At 36.0% G+C, this 23,729-nt stretch overlaps 1 protein-coding gene and 1 long non-coding RNA gene across 31 annotated transcripts in view; one reads left to right on the top strand and one right to left on the bottom strand.

Moving 5' to 3' along the window:
* CDH12 (cadherin 12) overlaps positions 1–23,729 on the bottom strand; it is a 568,098-nt gene that overhangs the window by 5,072 nt on the left and 539,297 nt on the right. For all 25 annotated transcript variants that reach the window (XM_083824856.1, XM_083824852.1, XM_083824862.1 and 22 more), the window contains 4 exons: positions 15,129–15,265; positions 7,501–7,622; positions 5,766–5,883; positions 1,700–1,951 (listed from right to left, as the gene is read on the bottom strand). In XM_083824856.1, coding sequence (XP_083680982.1) covers positions 1,700–1,951; positions 5,766–5,883; positions 7,501–7,622; positions 15,129–15,265 — 629 coding nt within the window. The remainder of the gene's footprint in view (positions 1–1,699; positions 1,952–5,765; positions 5,884–7,500; positions 7,623–15,128; positions 15,266–23,729) is intronic.
* The window catches only part of LOC310894594, a 232,463-nt gene that overhangs the window by 169,402 nt on the left and 39,332 nt on the right, over positions 1–23,729 (top strand). For 4 of the 6 annotated variants that reach the window (XR_014580026.1, XR_014580027.1, XR_014580028.1 and 1 more), the window contains one exon: positions 4,250–4,295. The exons of 1 other annotated variant lie outside the window; for it this stretch is intronic. This is a non-coding gene — a long non-coding RNA (uncharacterized lncRNA). Of the gene's footprint in view, positions 1–4,249; positions 4,296–14,771; positions 15,122–23,729 lie in introns of those variants that run through there. One more of the 6 variants, XR_014580030.1, reaches the window with a different exon arrangement.

Raw genomic sequence — 23,729 nt, 5'->3', positions numbered from 1 at the left:
ATAGGGTTGGACAGGAATTGCAGTTCAGAGAGACAGAGAGGATTTTTTTTTAAATGTCTTCCATAACATAACAGAGAAAAATCCTCAAATTTCCATGCATCAAAGAGAGAACAAATGAAATAAAAAAATAAAAAATAAAAATAAAGCAGTATTAAAGGAAAAAAAAAAAGAATCTTTGAGATGGAGGAAAAAAAAAGTCCTACTTCAGCTTTTTATTTGTTTATTTATTTTTAGGGCATTACTGGGCATAAGAATGGCAACATAAAATGGTTTCCTACACCTGTGTTTAGATCTTCTAGACACTTGAGTCTGTAACAGAGAGTTTAGATATCCTGAGAATCCTGCTTTAAGATGGAGTTATAACTGACTTAACTCTTCACTTTGAAATAAGCCAAACTTTTTTCATAATGGCTTTATTATTATTATTATTATTATTATTATGAAGCTCACTCTTAGCTGTTTTTATCCAGCAACCCCCTAAAAATAATATAAAATAAAATTAAAAATTAAAAAAAAAAAAAGTAGTCCCAAGGACTTGTGGTAGACAAGATAGTTTCCTTTCTTCAGAAAAACTGACCTAAGGGCTTTTATTTTATTTTATTTTATTTTTTTTTTTTTGAATTCTTCGGAATGGGTGTACTTATTAATTCTCATTCCATGAAGTATGAACATTGGCCATTCTCATTCTGATTTCAAACAACATTTTTTTCACAACATAAAATTTGTACAGAACAGAAATTCTGAATTTTACCCACTGCTACTTAGAAGCTACTAATGTAACCTCCATCCTGTAGTACTTACTTAAGTGGTAAATTACTATATTTATCCAAATGGAAAGATGTATCCCTACATTATATTCAGTGTCTGTGCTCTTTTTCTTATCCAATAAACCTACACAAGGATTAGCATGAGATCTAGGAAGCCCATTAGTATCAAAAAGAGGCCTCTGTAAGAATCAATCTGCATTATGTAGCCCGCAGTGAGCCTGTGTATGTCACAAAGTTGGCTTGAATTTATTACCAGGTCATCCCGCAGTGAGCCTGTGTATGTCACAAAGTTGGCTTGAATTTATTACCAGGTCATTAAAGCTATACTGTAGGTAGGATGCACACTAGTATGGACTGCCTTGGGTGTGCTGTAAATAAGATGAGATTTAAATATAATGTAGATCTAGATGATGATGCCATGTTATGGAAGGCAAGCCCACCTGAAATTAAAATCTTTGTGTCAAGTTTTACAGCGACCTAGCCAGTCACAGTCTGCATTACAATTATTTTCTTCTCTTTCATTTCAACACTTTTCTTTTTCTCAAGTTGGTATTAAGAATTAAATAAAGGCCTTTACTAAGTCCTTTACTGCTGTTACTGTCAGTAAGACTTCTCTACCTTTGTAATTTAAAAAATATCAGCTTTTCAAGAAAAGTATTAAGTGAAACTGTTTCAGAGAAAAAAATACAGTTCAGGTTCCACTGAAAGCTGGTTCATTTCATGCGCTAAGAAACATGTAAGGGTTAGCAGATTCACATTCATGGTCAGTGTTTTGGGATGCTTTCCTAGAAAGGTAGAAGCACACAAGTTCTCCTAAACATCCATGCAATTTTCAGTGGCTTTTTTAAACACCAGATTAAGCTAATGACAACACAAATTAATTCACAGGTGAGTCATAATAACACACTTCAAATTGTGTCATGAGAACTAACCTAGAAGTATAACAATACACAGCAGGATGGCAATCAGTGCTCCTGTGCTGAGGCCTACTGGCAAGAAGATTGCTTCCACATTGCAGGACAGGATGGTACCATCGGAATCACATCTGCAAACTCGGATAGTCATTGTGTTTGTGCTGCTCTGGACAGGGTAACTGCTATCTTCTATTACCACTGGAAGAAAGTACAGCTCTTGCTGCCTCCTACTGTAGCCATTTCTCCTGGTTTCAATCCCAGCTGTGTTGTCTGTAAAACATGAGACAGACATTACAGGATTTTTACTGTGCACTGAATTCACCCTTGTAGTTTCTATCACCTTTAGTCGAAGGAAGCTGTTTTATTTTTGAAACTCAGTGGATGCCAAGATCTTATGTAATTACCTGATTTTATCATTACAGATGGTACTGTATTCTGATCGGTGCAGAGCATCAACTAATATTTCATTTCTTGTAAGCTTGTTAGCTTGACAGCTAACATTTGAAAGAAGACAAATAAATAAATAAATAAAAACACTACAGGTATTAAATTAGGAAGGCTTTTCAGTTTTTCTTTTCTCCTTATCTCCTTAGAGTCCAGGACTGTGCTCAAAAGGACTCGATTGCAAATGTATTAATCTCTATTAAGCAATTCATTTCCCATAAAAAATGAAAGTAAGATACTTGGACAAAATACAAAACCCCTTCAACTTTCTTGCCTCATTAAAAATAAGTACAGAAATGAACTGAGCAATTTATAATCATTACATTTTCCATCAGTTAGTCACAAATATGTTCAGAGCTCCTAGGTTTTGTCATTTCTTCTCAGTAGCTATTCAGTTATCACTGCTTTTCTTGATTCAAACAGAGCAGCATGAAAATGATGTGCAGATCAAAATAATTATATTCAAAACAAAAATAAAAGAAAATTAGCAAGGAATCAATAATCTGTCAGATCTGAATGAAGGTAGCCTGCAGCAGTAACTATTTTGTCATCTCACCCCTGTGCTTTACTGTATCTTCAGAAAAGGTTATTTGTTGTCTATGCTATGACTCTCATTCCCACTTGGAGTTTTGTCGTCACTAGGTAGAAAAATTAAGGCCGCTGAATTCAACAGGACAATAAGAAGGAATCCTAAATATCCAAGATCAGATGCATTATGATCAGACACCATTCAGAAAGCACTTGACTGACAGAATGATCATTTCAGAAGTCACCATTTTGTCAAACAAACATGGCACATGGACATGACATATTCAGTGAATTTTAATTTTGAAAGATAAAATTTTTTCAAAATTGAAACAAACCAACTTCTATCTTCAGCTTGTTCTTTCTCTGTTTAATCATCTACACTATATAAAAACTACAAATACATTACACCAGGTGCACTACAAACACATTACACCTGCTCTAATTTCACATCACCCGTGATTGTAACAATATCAAATAGCACTGGATATTGAGCATCTTGATGTGTTTAAAAATGTTAAGACATCTTTACTTGTAAAAGTATTAACTATAATGTGACAAGCAAGATTGTTTCCCCAAATTCCTCTTACAAAGTACCTACCTTGCTAGTACAAGGTACACAAGGTACACAAGTACACAATCTCTAACTTAAAAATTATCGTATTTGTGTTTTTAAGAGGTGTCGTACCTGTAGCAAAAATGAGGTTTTGTTATTACACTTCTAAACTGTGTACAGAGCAGACTTTCCACCTTTTTGGTAAACAAAAGGCAGAAGACAGTGCATCATGTTGAGTTTTCCAAGAAAACACTATGGACAGCAAATCAGAGAATGGAAAATAACAGAAACTGCAGTGCAGCATTAAGAGGAAGCAAACTTCACCACTATCAAACACTTAAGTCCAGTGGGACTCAATGATGAGCAACATTTTAATCTTGCTTGGACTAAATAAAGTTAGATGTTGCAATACCACAGCAGTTTGAGAAAGTAGTAGATGTTAAAACCAAACTTTTTAGACTAAGCACTTCAGGAGAAGAATAATGACCTAATCTTACAAGAAAAAAAAGTAAGAGGACTTAATTCTATTATAAGGCTTTATATTCATTGAACAGTCTCAAGAAAACTAGTTGATTGGTCTCTGAAAAAATTCTGATCTACATATTTCTGGTTTAATAAGTTAATACTATTCATATCTGTGATGTGAAGATTTTGGTTTCATTACATACTGTATTTACAAATCATTAAGTGAAATTCTTTGTTCATTAATAAACTATAAACATAGCTATCTATGATGTCCTTAGACTGTAGTCACTACTAAGATTGGAAAGAAAACATTTTTGACTTGTCATTCACACAGAGGAGTTATGAAAAACAAAGAAAATAAGCAGTTATTTTTTCCACTGTTTCAAATTTATTTTTTTTCCTGAACTTTCTTAATCATTAAGGTATTCATAATTAATAGCTGTGCTTATTTTGTTGGTTTTCATTTGATATCTCCTAACCTTGGCAAAAGTTAACATCTTCAGAAATACTGAATCATATATTAAATGTAAGAAAAAATGACTTAATAAGTAGCCTATGCATTTTTTTTTCATTTCTAGCTCTTCTTAGATGAGATAACAATTCTCAAGAAAGGAATACTCAATGGTAAGCATACTTAACTTCTTCTCAAATTAAATTAAATAATAAGAATCAAATACTTTTTCTTAAAATAATAATTAGAACATATAGTTAAATAAGAAAAGGAATGTTACTGAATTTTATTGGAGGCCTTACATATTCTTTCTTTGCAAAGTAAGGTAAAACTTTTTTAATGAAAAGCTTATATCATAGTTCTTCAAAGATCACCTAATCACTGATAGACTCAGTGTTAAAATTTCTTTCCAAATTTGTTTAAATTAATTGGTAATGAAAATTTGCTGCTGTTTATTATGATGTATTATAGATATTTATCTTTATAACAATAATAACGTAAGCATCAAGAACACTATCAGTATATAAAGTACTTACATAGGTACCTGAAAAAGGACTTAAGAGATTTGGCCACTTGTGCACCCTTTATGTAAATAAGTAAACACATAAATAAATGAATCCAATTCAGTGTTTGGTCAGACTTTGAATTTCTTAAACTCTGTAGCATCCTACACTTCTGCCATGAGCTTAAGCAGACCTGCCCCAATGCAGGCATAACCACAGTTACCTACACCCCCTCTACCTGTAAAGTAAAACAAGGCACTTTATCACTTAAAGGACATGATTAGTCATTATGCTTTCATTGTAATTTTGACAGCTGTTACCATCAGTTGTTACATGATAAGATAAAGTACCACTTAGTCAACAGACATAGTATAGCATGATTAATATGGCAACGTTGATGCTAGGTATTGGATTCTGTATAAAAATATAGACTATCAATTGGAAAAAAAAAATGATTTTTTCTACTGAAAGGAAAATCAGGAAAAAGTAAGTAACAAAATATTCTGAGATTTTCTTTTGCTGTTTCTGTTCAGAAGCGTACATGCTTAAAGAATTCTATGGCAGTAAAAAAAAAAAGTCATCTTCTTTGCCATTTATGGGAAGCATTCAACTGAAAAATAAAGAACAGATCAACAGTAATAAAAAACTGGGAGAAAAATCAGAGATGTTAATCATATAAATCTATCAGTTTTTGAGAGTGTTGTAGGATGTTGTTATACTGCAGCAGCAGTGTTCATATTTAGAACTAATTCTCCTATAGGACTATGTGTTCTTCAGAAAGCACAATAGCTGCATACTTTGAAATGAGTTAGAAAAGCAGTACTATTTAAACAATGCAGCATTAATGCCTTATTTAATGGTAGACCTGCATTGGCAGAAAGAGTAATGAAACATGTAGTAGTGTTTTTGCAGGCCTATAAGGAAATTCCAGACTTTGATGTTCAGACAATTTCTGGCCCCTACAGATGAGAAAAAAATGTAAGACTTAAATTTATATCTATGTATGTCCTAAATAGTTTAACAACTACTAACGTGCCATGTAAAAAAGTCTGTAGGCATGACTGTAATACAAAGTAATCATAATGGTCATTATAATCACAGCCTGCTGCTCTGAAAGAGAGATATGGGTAAGCAACTTACTTCTGTAGTCATGGACTGTGAAATTTGGTTTGTTGGAAGCCTCAGGTGACAGTCTGAAGGAAAACCTTTGCCCAGCTGGTGACAAATCTTTGTCTGCTGCAGTGACAGTCTGTATTACCTGAAACCAGATTAAGGTTAATTCTGAAGTCAGTTCACTCTTCTAAAAGAAACAGTTTTGTAGAAGTGGAAAGTGAACCTCAGGTGAAACAATGAAAGGGAAATCCTTCTGGATTACTCTCATTCCTCTAATGGGATGGTGGAGGTGAGGAGTCTGAATGCTCTAGCCTCCGGAAGTCTCGTGATGTCCCAGAAGGTCTCCCTTTGGCATATATGAAGGAAATCAGAAGCATTTTCCCTATTATGACAGGGAAAGTATTTAATATTCATTCTATGTATCAAAATATGACATTGTTTGCAGGTGAGTGATAATATTAACTAAAGACAGCTCACTTTTTACTGCTACTACCATTATTAGGAATACCACATGGTGTAGTACTTCACAAAGCTGCACCTTTTTTTTTTTCAGGTTGGGAGGAAGTGGAGAGGGTTGAAAGGTCTACGCCATCCAGGCATGAATGGAGTATTAGGACAGGAAATTTTGAGTCTCAAGAGTAGATGAGGATCTATTAGATATTAGTTGAGGACAGTGCAGTTAAAATGTTTCATGGTAGGATTACCATTGATCTAGATTTTTGTGCCAAAAAGTTTTGGCAATTATTCATATAACAAAATATTTATAACTTTTGTCAGTTCATTGCTTATTGCAGCCTTCCCTGTAAAAGACTGTCCTTCCCATTATCAGTGCCTGAATAAAAAACTAAAGGTTTTGATCTGATGAACTAGAATCTAATTTAAATTTTCTGGGAGGTAGTTGAAGCATGTAAAATAAAATAAATAAATAAATAAAAAATAAAAATAAAGAGAAGATAAGAGGAATACTATATCATTACTATTACATCTGTAATAAAAGCAATGAAAATCATACGGGCTGAATAAATATTACATGCATATAAAGAGAAGTCACTGATGACACAGCAGGCTGCATATGTTCCTTCCACTGCTGGCAGTAACACCCGTAGTTGAACAGTTACAAGTCTTGGAAACCATCCTAGCTGTTAGTATGTGTGATGGTAGCCATCATGCCTTGCAGCAAGGTGCAAAGCCTTGGCGTTTTGCAGCACAACGTTGTTTAGTTGTGCAAATTTTGTGTAGGAAGCGCACTTGCCAACAGCCCCTGGGCCAGCTCTATTGATATAGGCACTGTTCATGGTATAAGGTGCTATTCTGAATCTGAAAAAGGGTTTGCATTCTATATATATGTTTGAAACTGCTTGTGAAAAACAAGCTTTCAGGAGGACTGTCTTTGGTATTGTGGGTTTCTTTCCTGAGGATAGGACACAGAGATGTATGTAATCCATCCTGTTCTGTTTACTCGCTTGACTGCAGTTTTATCCATGTCTTTAAATATCTTAAATGAAGGGCTTCTTTCTCCTGACACTACTATTCCCTTCACAGCCGAGGGTGGCTGTAGCCTGTATAATCAGGGTTCACAAAAGTAACTAGACCATAAAGGTCAACAAACAGAATTCCAAAAGGTGGATATTTACATCGCAGGCATTTCATTTGTAAAAGAATCATGTAAACACGATGCCATTTTTCAAACCCAGAGTTTTGCGTAGCTATAAATAGTAAGAAAATAAAAAGAAAAATAGCAAGCATTACAAATTTGAAATACCTGTCCTGGTTTGGCATTTTCACATACAGATGTCTCATACGGAACTGAAATTTCAGGAGGAAACTCGTTGACATCCAGGACGTTTATTATAACGTTGACTTTGCTGGTTAATAGTGGGTTACCTATAAATAATTTTTAGGAGAAAAGCATTAAGGAATGCTATTTATGTTTGTTGTCATCACCAGTGCCCATGAGCTGTCATAATATGTTTTGATCACAGTATGGTGACTTCTAAAAATCCTTGACTTCCATTTATTTCTGATTTGCACTAAGCAGAAATCAGAAGCAAGCTTCGTATCATTTTTTACCAGACTCTGATCCATTAATGTTCATGGAGTAAGGAATCAATCAACATGATTATGTTTATCAGAGCATGATTTACAGAATTTGAAGCTTCATGTGTAATTATAGGTGCAAACTTTTCTCAGATCACTTTTCATGGGGTCTTTGGAAAATACTTCCAATGATTAAAACTGAACTCTGTTTTCCACAATGGAATGCAGAAAATCAATATTATCTAGCCACTGTTTGCATCTCCAAGATATTAAGGAGGTAAGTGGAGCATATTCATTTATTAGATGGAGAAAAGTGAGAAAGATTAAAAAGAAAAAAAAAAAAAAAGAAAAAACTTGCTGAAAGCCAGTGGTAAATTTAGCAGTGAAACATATAGAACTAGGATTAAACTCAGATTATCATGCTATGTCAAAACATATTTGTTTAGCTGCATAAATATTTGCAAGGACCAAATAGTCTTGTGCAAAATAAATGCTAAAAAATAGTCTACATTAAGCTTCTGTTCATTGTCTTACTAACACAGATAAGTATCATTTATTAAGCTGATAGAATTTAGTTACTAGATGCATTTTATAAAAAAGATTACCTGCAAATTCAGTGTCCAATAGAAAGGAGATACAAATTCAATACCAAGCAGATAAAATTCTCTTTTACGTTATGCTGAGACACCTTGGATGATAGCAGATACATAAAAAAGGATAATATAATTATCCTTTTGAATTTAAAGAGTGGCAGTGACTACACAGACACAGTTAGTTATTCAAGAAATCTATGCTGTGAAGCTAGGTGGTGTAGAAATGACAGCATGGGCTCATGGTTAAGAACAAGAACAGTTTTCTTGAACCTTCAGACTTAAATGGACTGTTTAAATTGTTTGCAGTAGCTGCTAACTTTGTAATTTGTATAAACCTGTGCACATCTATTGTTTATAACTAACACAGCAGGAGGCAAAGTCTCTTCTCAGGCCAACAATACCTTACAACTCAGCATCCAGAAATTCATTGTAGCACTTGTCAAAATCGTACACGATTTCGTTCTTGTTCTTAGGAACTACTAAAGGAAATGTTTTCAAGAAGCCTCAGCCAAAGCCAAAAGGCTTTTCTAAGTGATTTCCTAGTTAAGTAGCACTGGCTGCAAGTAAAAGCATGCTTTACTTGTTTACAAGTAGTGGACAAACTGACCATCTTACATATTCAGCTTGGAATCTTAAAGATACCGCTACCAAAATCCCACAGTATTTGTAGTTCCTTCCTATGAACCTGTCTAATTAGTATAGAAATCTGACCATTGTTTTCTGTGGTCTTTGAGCCCACAGTTGTTTCCAAGTCACCACCAGCACTACATTCAGAATGTCTCTGGAAAAAGGCTTTGTGCAGTATGAATGTGGACAGGACTTGTTCTAGCAGCCGGGAACAGGGCAGGGATTCTTTAGGTGCCAGAAGAAATTTAGATCACTTGCCACAGTTGAACTGGTTCCTTTGAAATGACAGGAAACAAAAAAGTACTAAGATGCTATTTTTTGTCAGCAGAGGGCAGGACTCCAACTCTGAATATACACAGAGATCAGCTAAGTCCTGAGTAGGTCAACTTCAAAGAGATACTGGCAGAAACCGAGCCTAAAATCTTGAAACTTCCCTGCTTGCAGTGCCCCCTGCAGAACCCAGCAACTCCCACAGAGTAACGTGGGCTTTCCTTCAGGTTTTGCACGTTCATTCTAAGGTATAAAGCTGAGCAGCAGAAGTTCAGTATATATTCTGAAGACACATTAGAGGTTAATACATTGCTGTGAAAGTACAGGTGTAGATACTTTTTTTTTTCACTTCTTTATAGGAATACATTAAAAATGCCCTTCCAGCAGAAGAATGAATGTATTCAAAATTCATGCATGTACAAAATGTACAAAGAATTAACATTTTGACTTCTCTCATAATCACTGCAGCAAGCTTTGCAAATATACATGAATATGTGTATACTTTTTGCATCTATTTCTCACTGATGGTCTAATTATTTTCTGTGATTCTTTGAAAAAAGTTTATATATCTTTCTGCCAACTATTTTTACAAGATAGATTTTTTTCTTGCATAAATGGTCAGCAAAAATCAAACATGGAAATAAACAGAATTACTACAGCATAAGATGGAGCTAATTCTGGGTTTCACATTATGGTTTGATTCATTTTCTTTCTGGTTTGCAGTGATATCAGTGTAACTAGTCATGTGTACAAAGGAAGACTGCCAGAATATTGTATACAGCTTTGAATTCACATGATTACAAAGACTTGTAATACTTGATGTGAACAAGGACGGAGAATTGCATTTCAAATACCACTTCACAGAGGTGACCTCGATTTCCTCTGTTTTTCTTTTGTTTGCTGTTTTATTCTGAAAATCAAATCATTCTGAGCCCAGTGAGCACAGTAGTGATGTGCATGCTGGTGTCAGTGAGTGAGTCACTGAAAACATCTGCTTATGCCTTTTAAACCCATATTACACAGAAGAGAAGGCAAGTGGTTAAATCATTAGCATAGTAATTAAAAGGCAGATTTCAGGTTTCAATTCGGCAAATTAATTAGCTTCTCTCTTCCTCAGTTTTCCTATCTGTCCTATCCGCTGACAACCTTGTTTCCTTCTTTTGCTTGACTACCCTAACATCTTTACAGCAATAGAAAATACTTTGACAAATAAGCTTGTGCAAATCTAAGATATCTGAGAAAACAGATGCTGACCATTGAGGAGAACTGGTGATACTTTAGTCCCACCTATAGTATGCAGGAAAGGATTAACTCCATCTTGAGATTTAAGCTCATGTTTCTTAAGCACTCACAAAACTTGGACCTAGGGTTATAGGAGTTGGGAAGATGGTTTGGACAGAAAGGATTATGGGTACTTTACATTTATTTTCAACCCTAACCATAGCCTTGAGGATGGGAAACCAGAAGTAAGATCTTATGCAGCTAACCTCTTTTACCTCTTTTTTACCTCTTTTGTAAGGTGCAAAAACTATTTCCAAAACTATTTCCTTCTTTGGTAATTAATCATAGAATCATAGAATATCCCGAGCTGGAAGGGACCCATAAGGATCATCAAGTCCAACTCCTGACACCACACAGGTCTGCCCAAAAGTTTAGACCATGTGACTAAGTGCACAGTCCAATCTCTTCTTAAATTCAGACAGGCTTGGTGCAGTGACTACTTCACTGGGGAGCTTGTTCCAGTGTGCAACCACCCTTCCGGTGAAGAACCTCTTCCTGATGTCCAGCCTAAACTTCCCCTGCCTCAGCTTAACACCGTTCCCGCGGGTCCTGTTACTGGTGATAATGGAGAATAGGTCACCTGCCTCTCCACTCCCCCTCGTGAGGAAGAGCAGGACACCAGGGAACTTACTGAGCACTGGACTGTGATTATTTCTACTGGTAAATTCTTACAGCAGCCCTTGGCACAGTTTTGGCCTGGGGCAACTAGTGGTCTTGCAGGCAATTCACATTCATGTGCTGAGAGTTAGTTTGGATGTGGGACCACTCTCAGAGGATCGATTTACATGTGGACACCCTGTTTGGAAGGTAAGAGTATTTAATGGCATAGAAATAGGCTGCTCAGTGCCAGCTGGCCTTAGTGCCTGGAATAAATGTGAGGCATGTTTAATTTATTAGTTTGGACAGAGTTGATGGGATCAAAAATGTTCAGAAACAAGAAGCATGAAAGCTACTAGGGTACTGATTTACTCTAAAAGGAAAACAAAAACCACAATGAAATACACTTTGGGAGAGGAAAGAATTTCAAGTATGGGAAATGAAATGGGGAAAAATAGGAGTCGGAAACATCCCTTTCCTTTTTAAGCACTTTTTTGATATGAAGGCTGTTTGTTGTTGTTGTTGTTATTCTTTTAATTTTTATTTCTATACATGGGTAAGGGACCTTCTGCATTCAACTGCCTTCACATCTGTGTCATCATCCGTGTGTTAGCAGAACAGTCATACGCCTCCCAAGAAAGAAGCTTTCTACTTTGGGATGAGCTTCTTAAACAAGGGCAAGAATAAAGTTATAGTGTGTTGTGTTACACAGGACAGTAGGCATCCATCACTCTGTACTGGGTAAACCTCTGAGATGTTCTCAAGAGTCCATTGTGCTGCTATTTAGAGACAGATTCACAGATCATGTTTAGATCAGGCGTTTGTTTTTTTTTTCAGGGTTAGAAATAAAAATAACAGTATAATGATACACAGTTGGTGCTGGTCATTGCATAACATGGCTAGCATCACTTTCCTTATCTGAGTTCCCCACATGGAACAAGCTGCTACTGTCCATAAAGAAGATATATGGTGTTACTTCTGGGTAATCAGAACTTCCTTTGTCTCTGAGCATGCAAGTTGACACAAGCAAGCCTAGAACAAGCAGATTTAATAATTAACTTGTTGCTAAGGCTCTAAGTTTTGCCTCTGTTCAAGCTGCCAATCTGCACCACATCTGGTGTAGGCAGGAATGAAGTGTCAGGACCTGGAGTTTAGAGAAGAATACTTTCAGTATATCTTTGTCAAATAAAAATGCAGAATGAGGACAACGGATGTAAAATCATTTACAAATTCCCAAAGAACAATGATTTTAAAAATATATATATATATGCATATATATATATATATTTCCTCCATAATAGGCGAGGTCATCAAAGGATACTCTAATATACATAAGGCAATTCTCCTTTGCCTCATTTTTGAAATACTTTCCTTTTAAAAATACAGTGTCTGGTGCTTTTCTGCTAATAAAAGTCAGACTTAACACCTTATAAGAGAAGTCCAAATGGTACATCCAATTCTACATTTATATTTACGTATTGTCTGCTGCTATGTTTAGCTATATGAACTGCACGTCATTTGTGCCATTGTTTGAAAGGTAATTTGATTGTTCAGAAATTGTAATATTACTTTGAGACTCTACTTGCTGTGAGAAGAAAAAAAAATTGTAACAAGCATCATCTGTGATTCCTAGAGGGTCTCATTCTGAAGCTACAGAAGCACAATGGGAACAATCTCTAGAAAGCCCCAGTGCTAAGAGACAGGCAGTGAGTCTACACAAGCCCACTCATGACCTTGGCATCATTTTCCATATACAGGGGAATGATGGCAAAGCCAATCTAATTTAAATTTTTCTCCAACTTGATGGGGACAAAGCTGGTGGGTTTTGTTTATAGTTGGCCTGGCCAAGAAAAGATAATTTGCAAAATGACCACTGGAAGATACCTAAAAGGTTTTCTGGTGTTCTTTCAGAGGAAAAAATGATGTGAGAAAGCAAAATAAGCAATAGGCATATTAATATTTTGGAGTCTGTTTCTTTTAAATAGCTGAGATCAACAAGAGTTGAAAATACCTAGATAAGAATGAAGTCCATTCCTGGGACAAGTTTATGCAATACTGGGCCAATCTCCCTGGGTATATGCCAAGGTACTGTTCAGTATACTGTTACTGTTATAAGAGATGGTAATTTCAGTGTTTCTGCATCAGCACTGAATAGGTAGCATCACCTTTTGTAGCAGAAAACCTTCCATAATAATGTATTTTTTTCTTCTTTTAATTCAGGTGTTCCCTCTTCTTTTCTTACGCCTTCTTGGCTGTGTGCAGTGTGCCATTTCTCAACCCCCCATGTTTATTTCTGTGCTAGTTCTAGTCAGACAACTGCATATAATGTTTTGAAAGTTTATATACCTCAAATCTTCCATAATTTTCCAACATTTGTATTGGAAACAGGTACAGCAATTTTTTTATTGCTATGTATAATGGTTGATGTATATACATATTGACATACGGTGAAATGAGTCACAACTATGTCTCACATGTAGAGTTTTAACTAGGTAATTGTTAAAATTGGAAATTCCGTAATACAGGCTACCTGCTTCAGCTTTACATAAACATTTTATTACTGTATATGTGTTGAGAAAGTGCTCATAGAGGTTTTAGTTGACTTTAATTACTCTAGGTAATAAAATAAACAGATTCATACTAAGCTTATTAAAGCTGCTGCCTTATTGCAGAAAAATTTTACACTTCTCAGGTGTTCCTTATCCACCAATAAATAGTTAAGCTCTACTGAAATGCAGACCATTAAAAGACCTCCTTACTGCATCTACCTGCCTTTCAGTTTCTCTGGAAACGAAGTGCAGTTGTGCTGGACTTCCTGTCAGTATACACATGCACACGTATCTCCAGGTACTCAATCACTTATGATAGTTTAGTTTCCTCTGTCAGTGTATTCCTACTTCAAGCTAATAGAATTCAAGTGTTTATCTGACCGGTGTCCTTGTTATATTTTCAGACACCAGGGAATGAACCTGTAGTTCTCTGGGAGATAATTACAACTGAGAATTTCTTTATTTTAAATAATATATGCCTTTTCTACTTCCAAAATCTCCCTCTTTCAGTTAGTAGAATGTATTACTGAAGTCTCAGTGCCAAGCAATACATTGAGGAAAACATGTTCTTTGCTTTAGAAACTTGCATTTCTGGACACACAAACAATACAGAACGAATAAGAAACACATCAGGGGTCTTCTTCTACAGCCTGTTGATGTCCAAAGAGATACTTTCTTGGCCTTTACGCAGCTTCTGGATGATCAAAAAACTTTATCAAAAGATGGTATAAGCCTACAACTCTTTCAGTTTGACAGGATCATGAAGGAGGAATGCTACACACAAGGATAGCAATGAAGAAAGCTGAAGTTACTCAATACAACAAAGGAAGGGAGTTCTTATCCGAAAATAAAAGCTTTGTGAGAGAAGACACAAAACAAACTAAACTACCACAGATCGTATAGGAAAAGAAAACAAGTGGTTAAGCAGAAAGAGTCTTGGACAAAGAGAAAAATCAAAAGCAGAGAGCAAGCAGTCTGATTCATTTAGTGCCTTAAATTATTAGCATGCTATCTTGACTTAATTTTAGTGTACTACTTGTCTGAGAATTGAATGAGTGTTTATATTTTTACATCCTCAGAAAGCACATAGAGGGACCTGTTACTTGACTGACCATATTTCACATTATAAAAGCAGAAATGAGAACAGGAAGGTCCTCGTACAATCTCCTCTGGTCTCGGACTCTTCATGCTGACAAAACCTTTTTCAGCTGCTGAAGAAACTGTCCCTGAATGAGGACTACGAGAAAACTCCCACTGTACAGACCTGCTTGAACATCACACAGCCTTACAGTGAGTCCGGGAAGATGATATTTATTGGGCCTTTCTAAATAATTTCTTAGTAATACATGCACTCTTCACAGCATATTTATGTTTGAGCACTACATTCTGAAAAAAATGCCACATTAGCATATTAATTCAATTCGTGTCATACTTACTAACTTTACTTGCAATTATAGAGAAATTGTACTGTGCTGTGCTTTCTCTGTCCAGTAATTCATTAGTAGCAATGGTTCCTTCAGTAGCATCTATTGTAAAGTAGCTGTCCACATCATTCTTCCAATCAACGAAGTATCTGTATGTGAAAAATATTAAATAAAGTAGATGCAAATGTGCAATGATTACACATTTATCATAACAGCAGTCTAGCTGGCTGAAGTTTTGTTATTTTTCTCTTCCCAGCTATTACCATTCTTGCAGGAAGAAGACAATAAACAATTATTTGTTTATTTATTTTTTGCAGAGTTAGAATGCTCAAGGGAAAAATGGGATATAATAAAAGATTTAGTACTTCTTATGTTCAGATTATTTGAAAACAGGCTCCTGAGAAGTTGACTTCATCACTTATGTCTGTCACTTTGGAAAATACTAGAGAGGCTCACAGGGAAAAAGAGAAAAGATGTGAAACAGTGCGTGCTTAGTGATGAATAGTGAGTCAGATCTGATCTCTTTACATCCATTTGTCGCTGCAATAGCCTCGATGGGCTTGCAAAGAGGTGTCTTAGTGGATGTGTGCAGGCTGTTAGTACAGTCTACTCAGAGGTCCCTTACCTAAGGGATGCTGGAAGAATTGCAGTATGGAAGGTAGAGAACACTATGCTTATTCCCCCCACATATAAAGGTACATTGAAAAGGCTCTTTGCCTTTTGGAAGAAGAAAGAGATCTCACTTTCACTGGGGCTGTGAGGAACAGGGCAGTATTATTGCTTCCTTATTCTCCTTATGACTCTTTGTCAACTAAGTACAAACATAGAACAGATTCAAAACTCAAAATGTGCACAGATTTGTAATTTTTCCCTAGCAAGGACTTAATAGAAAGAAGAGATGTGCTTGTAAATGTAGCCACTTAAAAGCAATCTGATAATTATTCCAAAACCATTTCCATTAAATGCTAATTAATTTGAAAGTCTATTTTCACATTTGATGCCACTGTTTATAGTCATAACAGAATAATTTTTCTGATGCAGTGCTGCCAGCAACTAATTTCCTTTTCATTGCTAGCCTCTTCATACCTAGATGATGTTTCATAAAAACTAGGCAGGATGAAAGAGACAAACACATTTATGAGCAGTAGGCAACAAGAAAAAAGTGACACTCAACAGTAGCTACATTTAGAAGATCATAAAGGCCAGAGGACCATGTCTATGACACCTTGTTGCATGTAGACCAGTGAGAACAAGGGTAAAATATAGTATTTCCTTCTCTGATTAGTATGATTTATGGAAAGAAAGTATAGGGAATGTAATGATAAACACTATGTTCACTGCTGTAGAAGGAAGCAATGTTAGAAAGGTATATATGGCATATTCCCTTAGATTGGGCCTCATAAATGCTAACAGTTCAAGAAGACTTAAATAGTTAAAAAAAAAAAAAAAATAATCACAGGTAAGGTACCATGCTCCTTTGGAGACATTTTGTTTAAACAAAATCATAAAATGCTATCCATAGATAAAATAGTTTACTTCAGTTGACAGTCGTCATTACCAGTTCATTGCTTTATCTGAAAAGCCTCAGAAATGTATCCTTTTACATAACTGAGACGGCACATTTTCTTGAATATGATAATATTGCCTACCCATGTTTGTAATTTCAATTTCGTTGTTCAAAATTTAGTTGACATAAAAATTATGAAAAATAAATAAGCCATTTATTAGAATCATCATTAGACTGAGATGCTCTTTCAGGAACAGTAAAATCACTACTTCATGCTTTTCATGTTTAATAGATTATAATTTCTTTTGAAATTAAATATGCAACCATGCACAAATAAGTGGGATCAAAGTATCAGAAAGTAACTTGGCTTATCTTCCCCCTATGGAAGATGAGCTTTATCTAAATACCCCACACACAACAGTATGAGTCAGTAAAGAAAGTACAGGACCAAATTCAAAGTGCAGTGTAGGTGATAACAGCTTTTATCAAAAGGCTTTAAAACTACAGAAAGCATAATCAGTTTGAACACCATTGTTTTTAAAGTTGAGTTCAGGCACAAAGATTTGTAGTTTCAGAATCTCATAACCTATCTGCAAACATTCACACAGGTGGTTAACTTCATGCATAAGTCTAACCTCCCAACACGCCTACTTCTAAACGGGATCAAAGTCCAAAATAAGCATTGAAAGACTAGCACTACTCTAATGGTAGAGTACCTCTTGGCTTCAATTGAAGTGGGATCAGTGGGAATAGAACAGTGTAATAGAAAGACTTTTGGTCTTTTCTTCAAAATTCACTGTCTTCATATGCATTCACATTGTGGATATTATTGTGCCAGAATTGTTATTATTTTTTTTTCCTCCACTTTGGCAATATGTTTAAAGACATACCTACCTTCTTTCTTTTTATGGTAAAGAAGGCACATATTGTAAAAATAGGGGTGGAACAGCCAGACATTTCAGACTCTCTAATCCTAAGAAGATATATATAAAATCAGACTAGGGAGGGAAGGAAGGAGATAGGAGGAAGTATTGGAGATGTATTGCCTAAAATACATATTCTTTGAAGAAAAACTGCAAAAAAGCATCCCTTCTTCCTTCTTTTATTTATTGTCCATGTGCAGTACCCATGAAAAAAATTCAGAGAAGATCCTCTCATAAACAGCTCTTCTGGACATAGAATTGCTCCCAAATACTTTAGTAAATCTGTAAGGCGTAGCAAGAGTGTGAATGGAGCTTGACAGGCTGCTTTTCAAATGGGAATTTGGGGATCCCAAAGGGAGGTCAGTCTGAGGGAAGGCCTTAAAAGAAATGTAGTTTCCTTTTACAGCCCAAAAGCATTCTTTCATACAGTCTGACACTCTGTGAGATTTTTCTGTAAGGAGCACAGCAACACTTTGTCTCTTTCGGAGGCCCAAACTCTGTCTTCTTGAGGAAGAAAACAAAAACAAGAACAAAAACAAAACAAAATCAAGAAAAAAAAAAAAAAAAGAAAGGAGGAAAGAGTCTCCAGTCAGAAAAATCTGTAACTTTCCAGAGACAGACCCAAGTATCTGGGACATTAGGACATAAAGTCTGACATTTCTTGTTAGACTGAGACAAAGAGTACCACTGTTGAAACATTGCTATTAGGACAGCTGTCTAGATCTTCTAGTCATGGTCTAGCAGTTTGAAGGAACTGACGCTGGTTTGTTTGACTGCTCGGAGTCCTTGTGAGACAGGTCATGGTCACTGCACTAATCCCGAGAGGCAGCACCCTCCTTGAAAAGTTAGGGCGATATGGTACAGCCTCACTTGTTGACATAGGACACAGCAGTAGTATCTTTTCAGAAGCACCTGAATTGGCCTGCCTGGCAGATCTGAGTATGAGACATTGAAAGATAGTTCATATTTGTTGTAAGAGCAGAAACTTTGAACTACATAACCCCCAGAATATACTTCTCAACAGAAGACTGTGTTTGAGATTATATTATTGAATCGTGATTAAGTGTGGAAGGACATGTCTTTGCTAACATTGTTTCAGCCTTCCCAACAATAGCTATATTTGTACATCAAATAGGAGAGAGGAGACAGAATAGAAATATCTGCTTTATAAAACAATATAAAAATATAAAAAACAAGTCTGGAGGACTCTCACCCAGAGTATTCACAAAGACACACACTGCCCTCTGAGGAGCTCCAATAACAACTTGCATTCATCCTGGTTAAATGGTGAGGTGGTGCGTGCTTCATGAGGTCTAAAGGAACACTCTCCAAAAAAGAGGGCTTACCTCCTTTTAAAGGGGAGAGGACAATGGGGAAGGCTGTGTCTATGCTAGCTGCAGCACAGCAGACAACAGAGTGCTTGATGGAGGGCTGTTGAACACGAGTGACAGCAGTTCACCCCTGCGAGGGTAATAGGAACTCTTAGCCACCAAGCAGACAACCTCAGCTGCTTCAGGCTGTTATACCATGAATAAAAGATCTGGACAGCTGTCCTGCTGCTGCTACAGAAATGTGTGACAACAGGTCACACCCAGGAGGGATGGGAGGTGGCAGTATGCTAAGGGATCTGTGGGAACCAAGACCTGGGGCATGTTCTCTGGTCCTAAAAATGAAGAAGGGAAGACTTCCCTGCTCAGCAGAGATGGCCTTGGGAACTGTGGGGTCCAGTCTCACCAGAATAGTGAGTGTGAGAAGAGCACTTGCAAAGATGCAGTCTACACCCTTTGTCACTGATTATATAGTAAGCAGGGAAGGGAAGCATGGATCATGACCCTTGAGATGAAAACATCTGAAAGAGTATTCAACTGGAACTGGCATGAAAAAGGAAAGGAATCATCCAACTCAGTGAACAATGACACATTTAACATTTAATTACTGGCTTTTCCTTTTAGTTTACTGTTCAACAAATAAGGAACAGTAATTTCAACCAGCCTTCTAAAAGAAGAAAAGAAAAAAGAAAAAAAAAAAAAGGAGGGAGACATTCCAATAACTTTTATATTTGTCTCTTGGTTGTCCTATGTCATCCATGCTGTTCATCAGTATGAATTGTCTTGTCTGTATTTCCATTTCTGTTGTGAAACTGTTGCTTAAGAGTACCCAAGATAGTGGATCTAAGAAAACCCAAACCATGAATTTTCTGTGTATACTCCAAATGGTTTGGATGCTAACCCCAGTTTCAAAAGCATCTTATTACTACAGCTACAGCATGCCAAACCCAAGCATTGGAATGAAGCATTTTAGATGTTAGAAAATTCCTGATGTGAAGTATCACTTCTAAGAGAAACTATGTTTTCAATTATGCTTTTTCCAAACTGTATTTTTTTCCAACTTCAAGTATACACTTAATGCCTTTCCTTGTAACTGAATCATATTGGAAGGAACAAAGATCTTTTCTTTCACTTTCTGACTGGTTGGGCTCTTTTTAATAATAATTTCAATGAGGTTTCTCTTCTCTTGGGTCACCAGTCCTTTCTGTTTCTCCTCCAGCCACTGCATCATTGCCCAGCCACGCTGGAAAACCCTTATAGCCAGTGGAAGAAAGAAGAGGTGTTTGCAGATCTCAGATGGGCTAAGGCAGCTCTGAGATTTCCTGTGGCTCCCTGCAGGCACCTGAGGCAGCAGGTCTTGATTTAGGGAAAACATCCGAGTAAGGGAAAGATGACTTTCTCATTCCAGACTTTTTCGTTAGCCTTAAACTGGTTTGTGTAGTATTGCCAACTTGAGAGGTTTTTGTTTTGACCACTTCGAGAGAATTGCTGCTGAAAGTTCTGTTGCTGTGGAGCAAATCAGCAATATGTATTAAATGTTAATATAAACAAATAAGCTACTCTAGACTATGAATCTTAAGGAATAAAGGAATGAAAGAATTTACAGAAACACAGGCCTTTTTTGTTTAGTGGAGGAAGATCATGGGAATAAACAATGACAACAAAAAGACAAAGTTAATGCTGATTTTCAAAGGAGAGAAGGATAACCGTCCTGGTAATTTCTCTCCAGTAACTGAAGGCTACATTTTGTCATGTACAACATAGGCCTAGATCCTCGGATGTAACTAATAATGTAACTTCATGTGTAATGGGTATTTCCTGGAAAATTCCTGATTTATTTTGTGACAGACAAATAACCTAGGTGATAGAGAGGCTTTATAACAATATCTTAACTTGTAACAGAGTTCATCTCACATTTTGCTGGTGTAAAGCACATTCCTTACTCTGGTACCTAAAGAGTTAGAACACTGATTTTTGGGAGAGTCATGTTGCAAAGAAAGTTAAGGGATGACAATCGGCTGTAATGTGATAGATCTCTATTTGTGCATGTGACCTTAGATTGTTTAAACAGAGCTACCTGTAATTTTTCTTAAAATATTTAACTGTGGGTAAATGAATTCAGATTTCATGCCAACTTGGGACACTTAAATAACACCCATCATATTGGAAATAATATATGGGAACCTAAAAACATTAGAAACATAAACAGAAGCCAGTAAGAATTGAGAGCAGTTAGGATTTTTTATTATTATTATTTTAATTTCAATTAAATAGATGAAAGGAACATGTAAAAAAAAGGCAAAAAGGAGTGAGGAACCAGAAGAATGCAAATGAGACTTGAGGTGTGATTTGATTACCAGAAAGTCCAAAGGAATTTTCATCCATAGCAGATTCATGTACTGTGGCTGGAAATTAATAGATCTCTGCATATAACTAGCTGTCAGGGAAATGGCAGCTCTACAACAGATTTTGGGCATCACATCACCAGATAGATAACAACAAATCAGAGGGAGCTTATAGAAGATGAAGAAAAACTGTCTTGGGTCTAGGCAACCTGAATTATAAGGAAAGATTAAAAGAACTAAAATATGTTTAGCTTGGATAAGAGATGACAAAAGGAAGAAATGATAATGGTCTACAGATAGCTGAAGGGCTTAAACACCAAGAAATGAAAGGTATTATTCTGTTCGGCACAGAGGAGTGGAAGGGTGAAATTAAGAAAGGAAAAATGTATGTTATGCAGCAAAATCTTTCTGGCGGTGATGTATATTATGCTATACGAAAAAGATATGGTACGAGTTCTGTTACTTGGCACCACAAAGCTAAGCTGGGTAAAGTAATGGAGACTGTATATTAAGGGAAATTTCTAGAAAGGTGGACTGTATGACTGTATAATCCCATTAGTCCCTGTAATAGTGAAGTCTGTGACACGTAACAAGGAAAACTATCTTCACGCTAAACATACTCAGTTACAAATCCACTCTAAGGCGCAGTTCCAAATATTTAAAATATAAACATAAAATATTTTTAAGATTGCAGCTATTAAAAAGTATAGAAACAGAAAATCACTACGACAATGAGAAAGAAACAAGACATTCGGAGCTCAAGTCAAGCCTGAAAGAAATTAAAATATTAGAGCATGTAATATGTTGAAGTGTACAAACAAGTTTGTGTCCTCCAAACTCCTGTCCTGTCACTGAAACTTCCTTGCTGCAACTCCTAAAATGAGTTATCATTGTGTAAATATAAAAACATCACATCACCATATGTACATACACATTTGAAACACTAAGTCAGTTCTTTATTGCCCTGCTGACCTCTGCTCTTCTCAAATGTAAATGCTGATCTCTTCAGCTCCTGACAGCTGATCACTGGAAGCATCTGTCTTTACAGTCAAGACTGAGGAGTGATTGCCATAATTTTGCTAAAGGTACAATCAAGCATTTTTAAAGCAAGTCCTCTCTAGACTATGCATACTTAGAGAAGCCATAAAGTTAAAAAATATTTAGATGTAACAAAACATTTAATTCTCTTGTGCTAAATGATAGTCATCTGAGTTATCTGTTTTTAGGGCTGAATAGGAGAGTTAGATTTCCCAGCTGTTTCTCAGGGCAGCAGCACTGAATCAATCAATACTAAGTTACTTTATATTCTTTTTCATGCTGTCATTTGATTTAAAGCTTACCCTTGATTCTGAGCCTTGTGGTTTTCTATTAACTTAAAAATGCTGTCTCACAAAGTTTTACAAGTGCCGTAATGGTAAATATCCTCTTTTTCTCTTCTCTGCAACATGATAATATAAAATAAGATGTAATGCCACTACTTGCCTAACAGTAGTGGACAACAGTCTTTGCATATCATTCATGTTGTCCTGTGTTAATACAACCACAAGGTTGTTCTGATATATTTTCAAGTGTCCTTTACAAGGTACAACCCATCAACTGTGGTGCTTTATGCGTACAAAGTACTATATACATAAAGATTGTATATATTTAATAAAATAAAAATACTTGTTATTAGCTTAAACTCTGTTAATTTTAACAAGATTTAAAAAAAAATAAATAGCTTAATATAATGAAAAGATATAGGACCTTTGGTGCAGAAACTGCAGTCTTAATAGTCTGGTTTTAATTTTGTTATTTTGTTTAGAGGAAGTAAATCCAGTCAAACTTATTTACTGTGACAAAAAACAAAACAAAACAAAGCAAAACATAATCTGATATATTCATAGTCTGTAAGCGTTATTAGAAAAGCCTAATGTTAATAACAGCAAAATAACATCTGAAATCTTGCTGTAAATTTTTCCTGTCATTAACCAAAAAATGTAGAGGATGTGATAATGTTCCAAAGTGGTAGATGCTGTTATGCAAGGTTGCCTTTTTTTGTTTATTTGTTTAAATAATTTATTAAGCCATCTCCATTAATGGGAGCAGAAGCTCTGTCTACCTTTGCTGAACACTGCTTCAGGCATTAGAATTCTTCAGAATGCTGCTAAGGCATTAGAGGTTAATCCAAAGGAAGCGCTGACTGCTGTACTATCAGGTCTTACCCTTTGGGCAATCTCCCAGGTACCAGCCAGATCCCAGAAGAAAGAACCACAGCCATGCAGATACCCCACATCAGACCATCAGGAACTTGTACAGCCTGGGAGAAGGAGCAAACCCTTCTTCTCAGATCGTCCCATGCCCATCATCCTTATGTCTTTTACATTGCAGGAGATCTTCTAGATGAAAAATAACATGGTTTGGGTCTTCTGCATACTGCATGGTTGGGTTCACAGTCCTTCATATGTAGGTGCATATATCTCTGTGTTTTTAAATCAGGATGAGGGATTAGTGATTTTAGCAGTCACAAG

Source organism: Anser anser, assembly GCF_964211835.1.
Source record: "Anser anser genome assembly, chromosome: 2".
NCBI classification, from domain to species: domain Eukaryota; kingdom Metazoa; phylum Chordata; class Aves; order Anseriformes; family Anatidae; genus Anser; species Anser anser.
The sequence above is the reverse complement of the archived record's forward strand: the minus strand, read 5'-3'. Positions and strand labels throughout refer to the sequence as shown.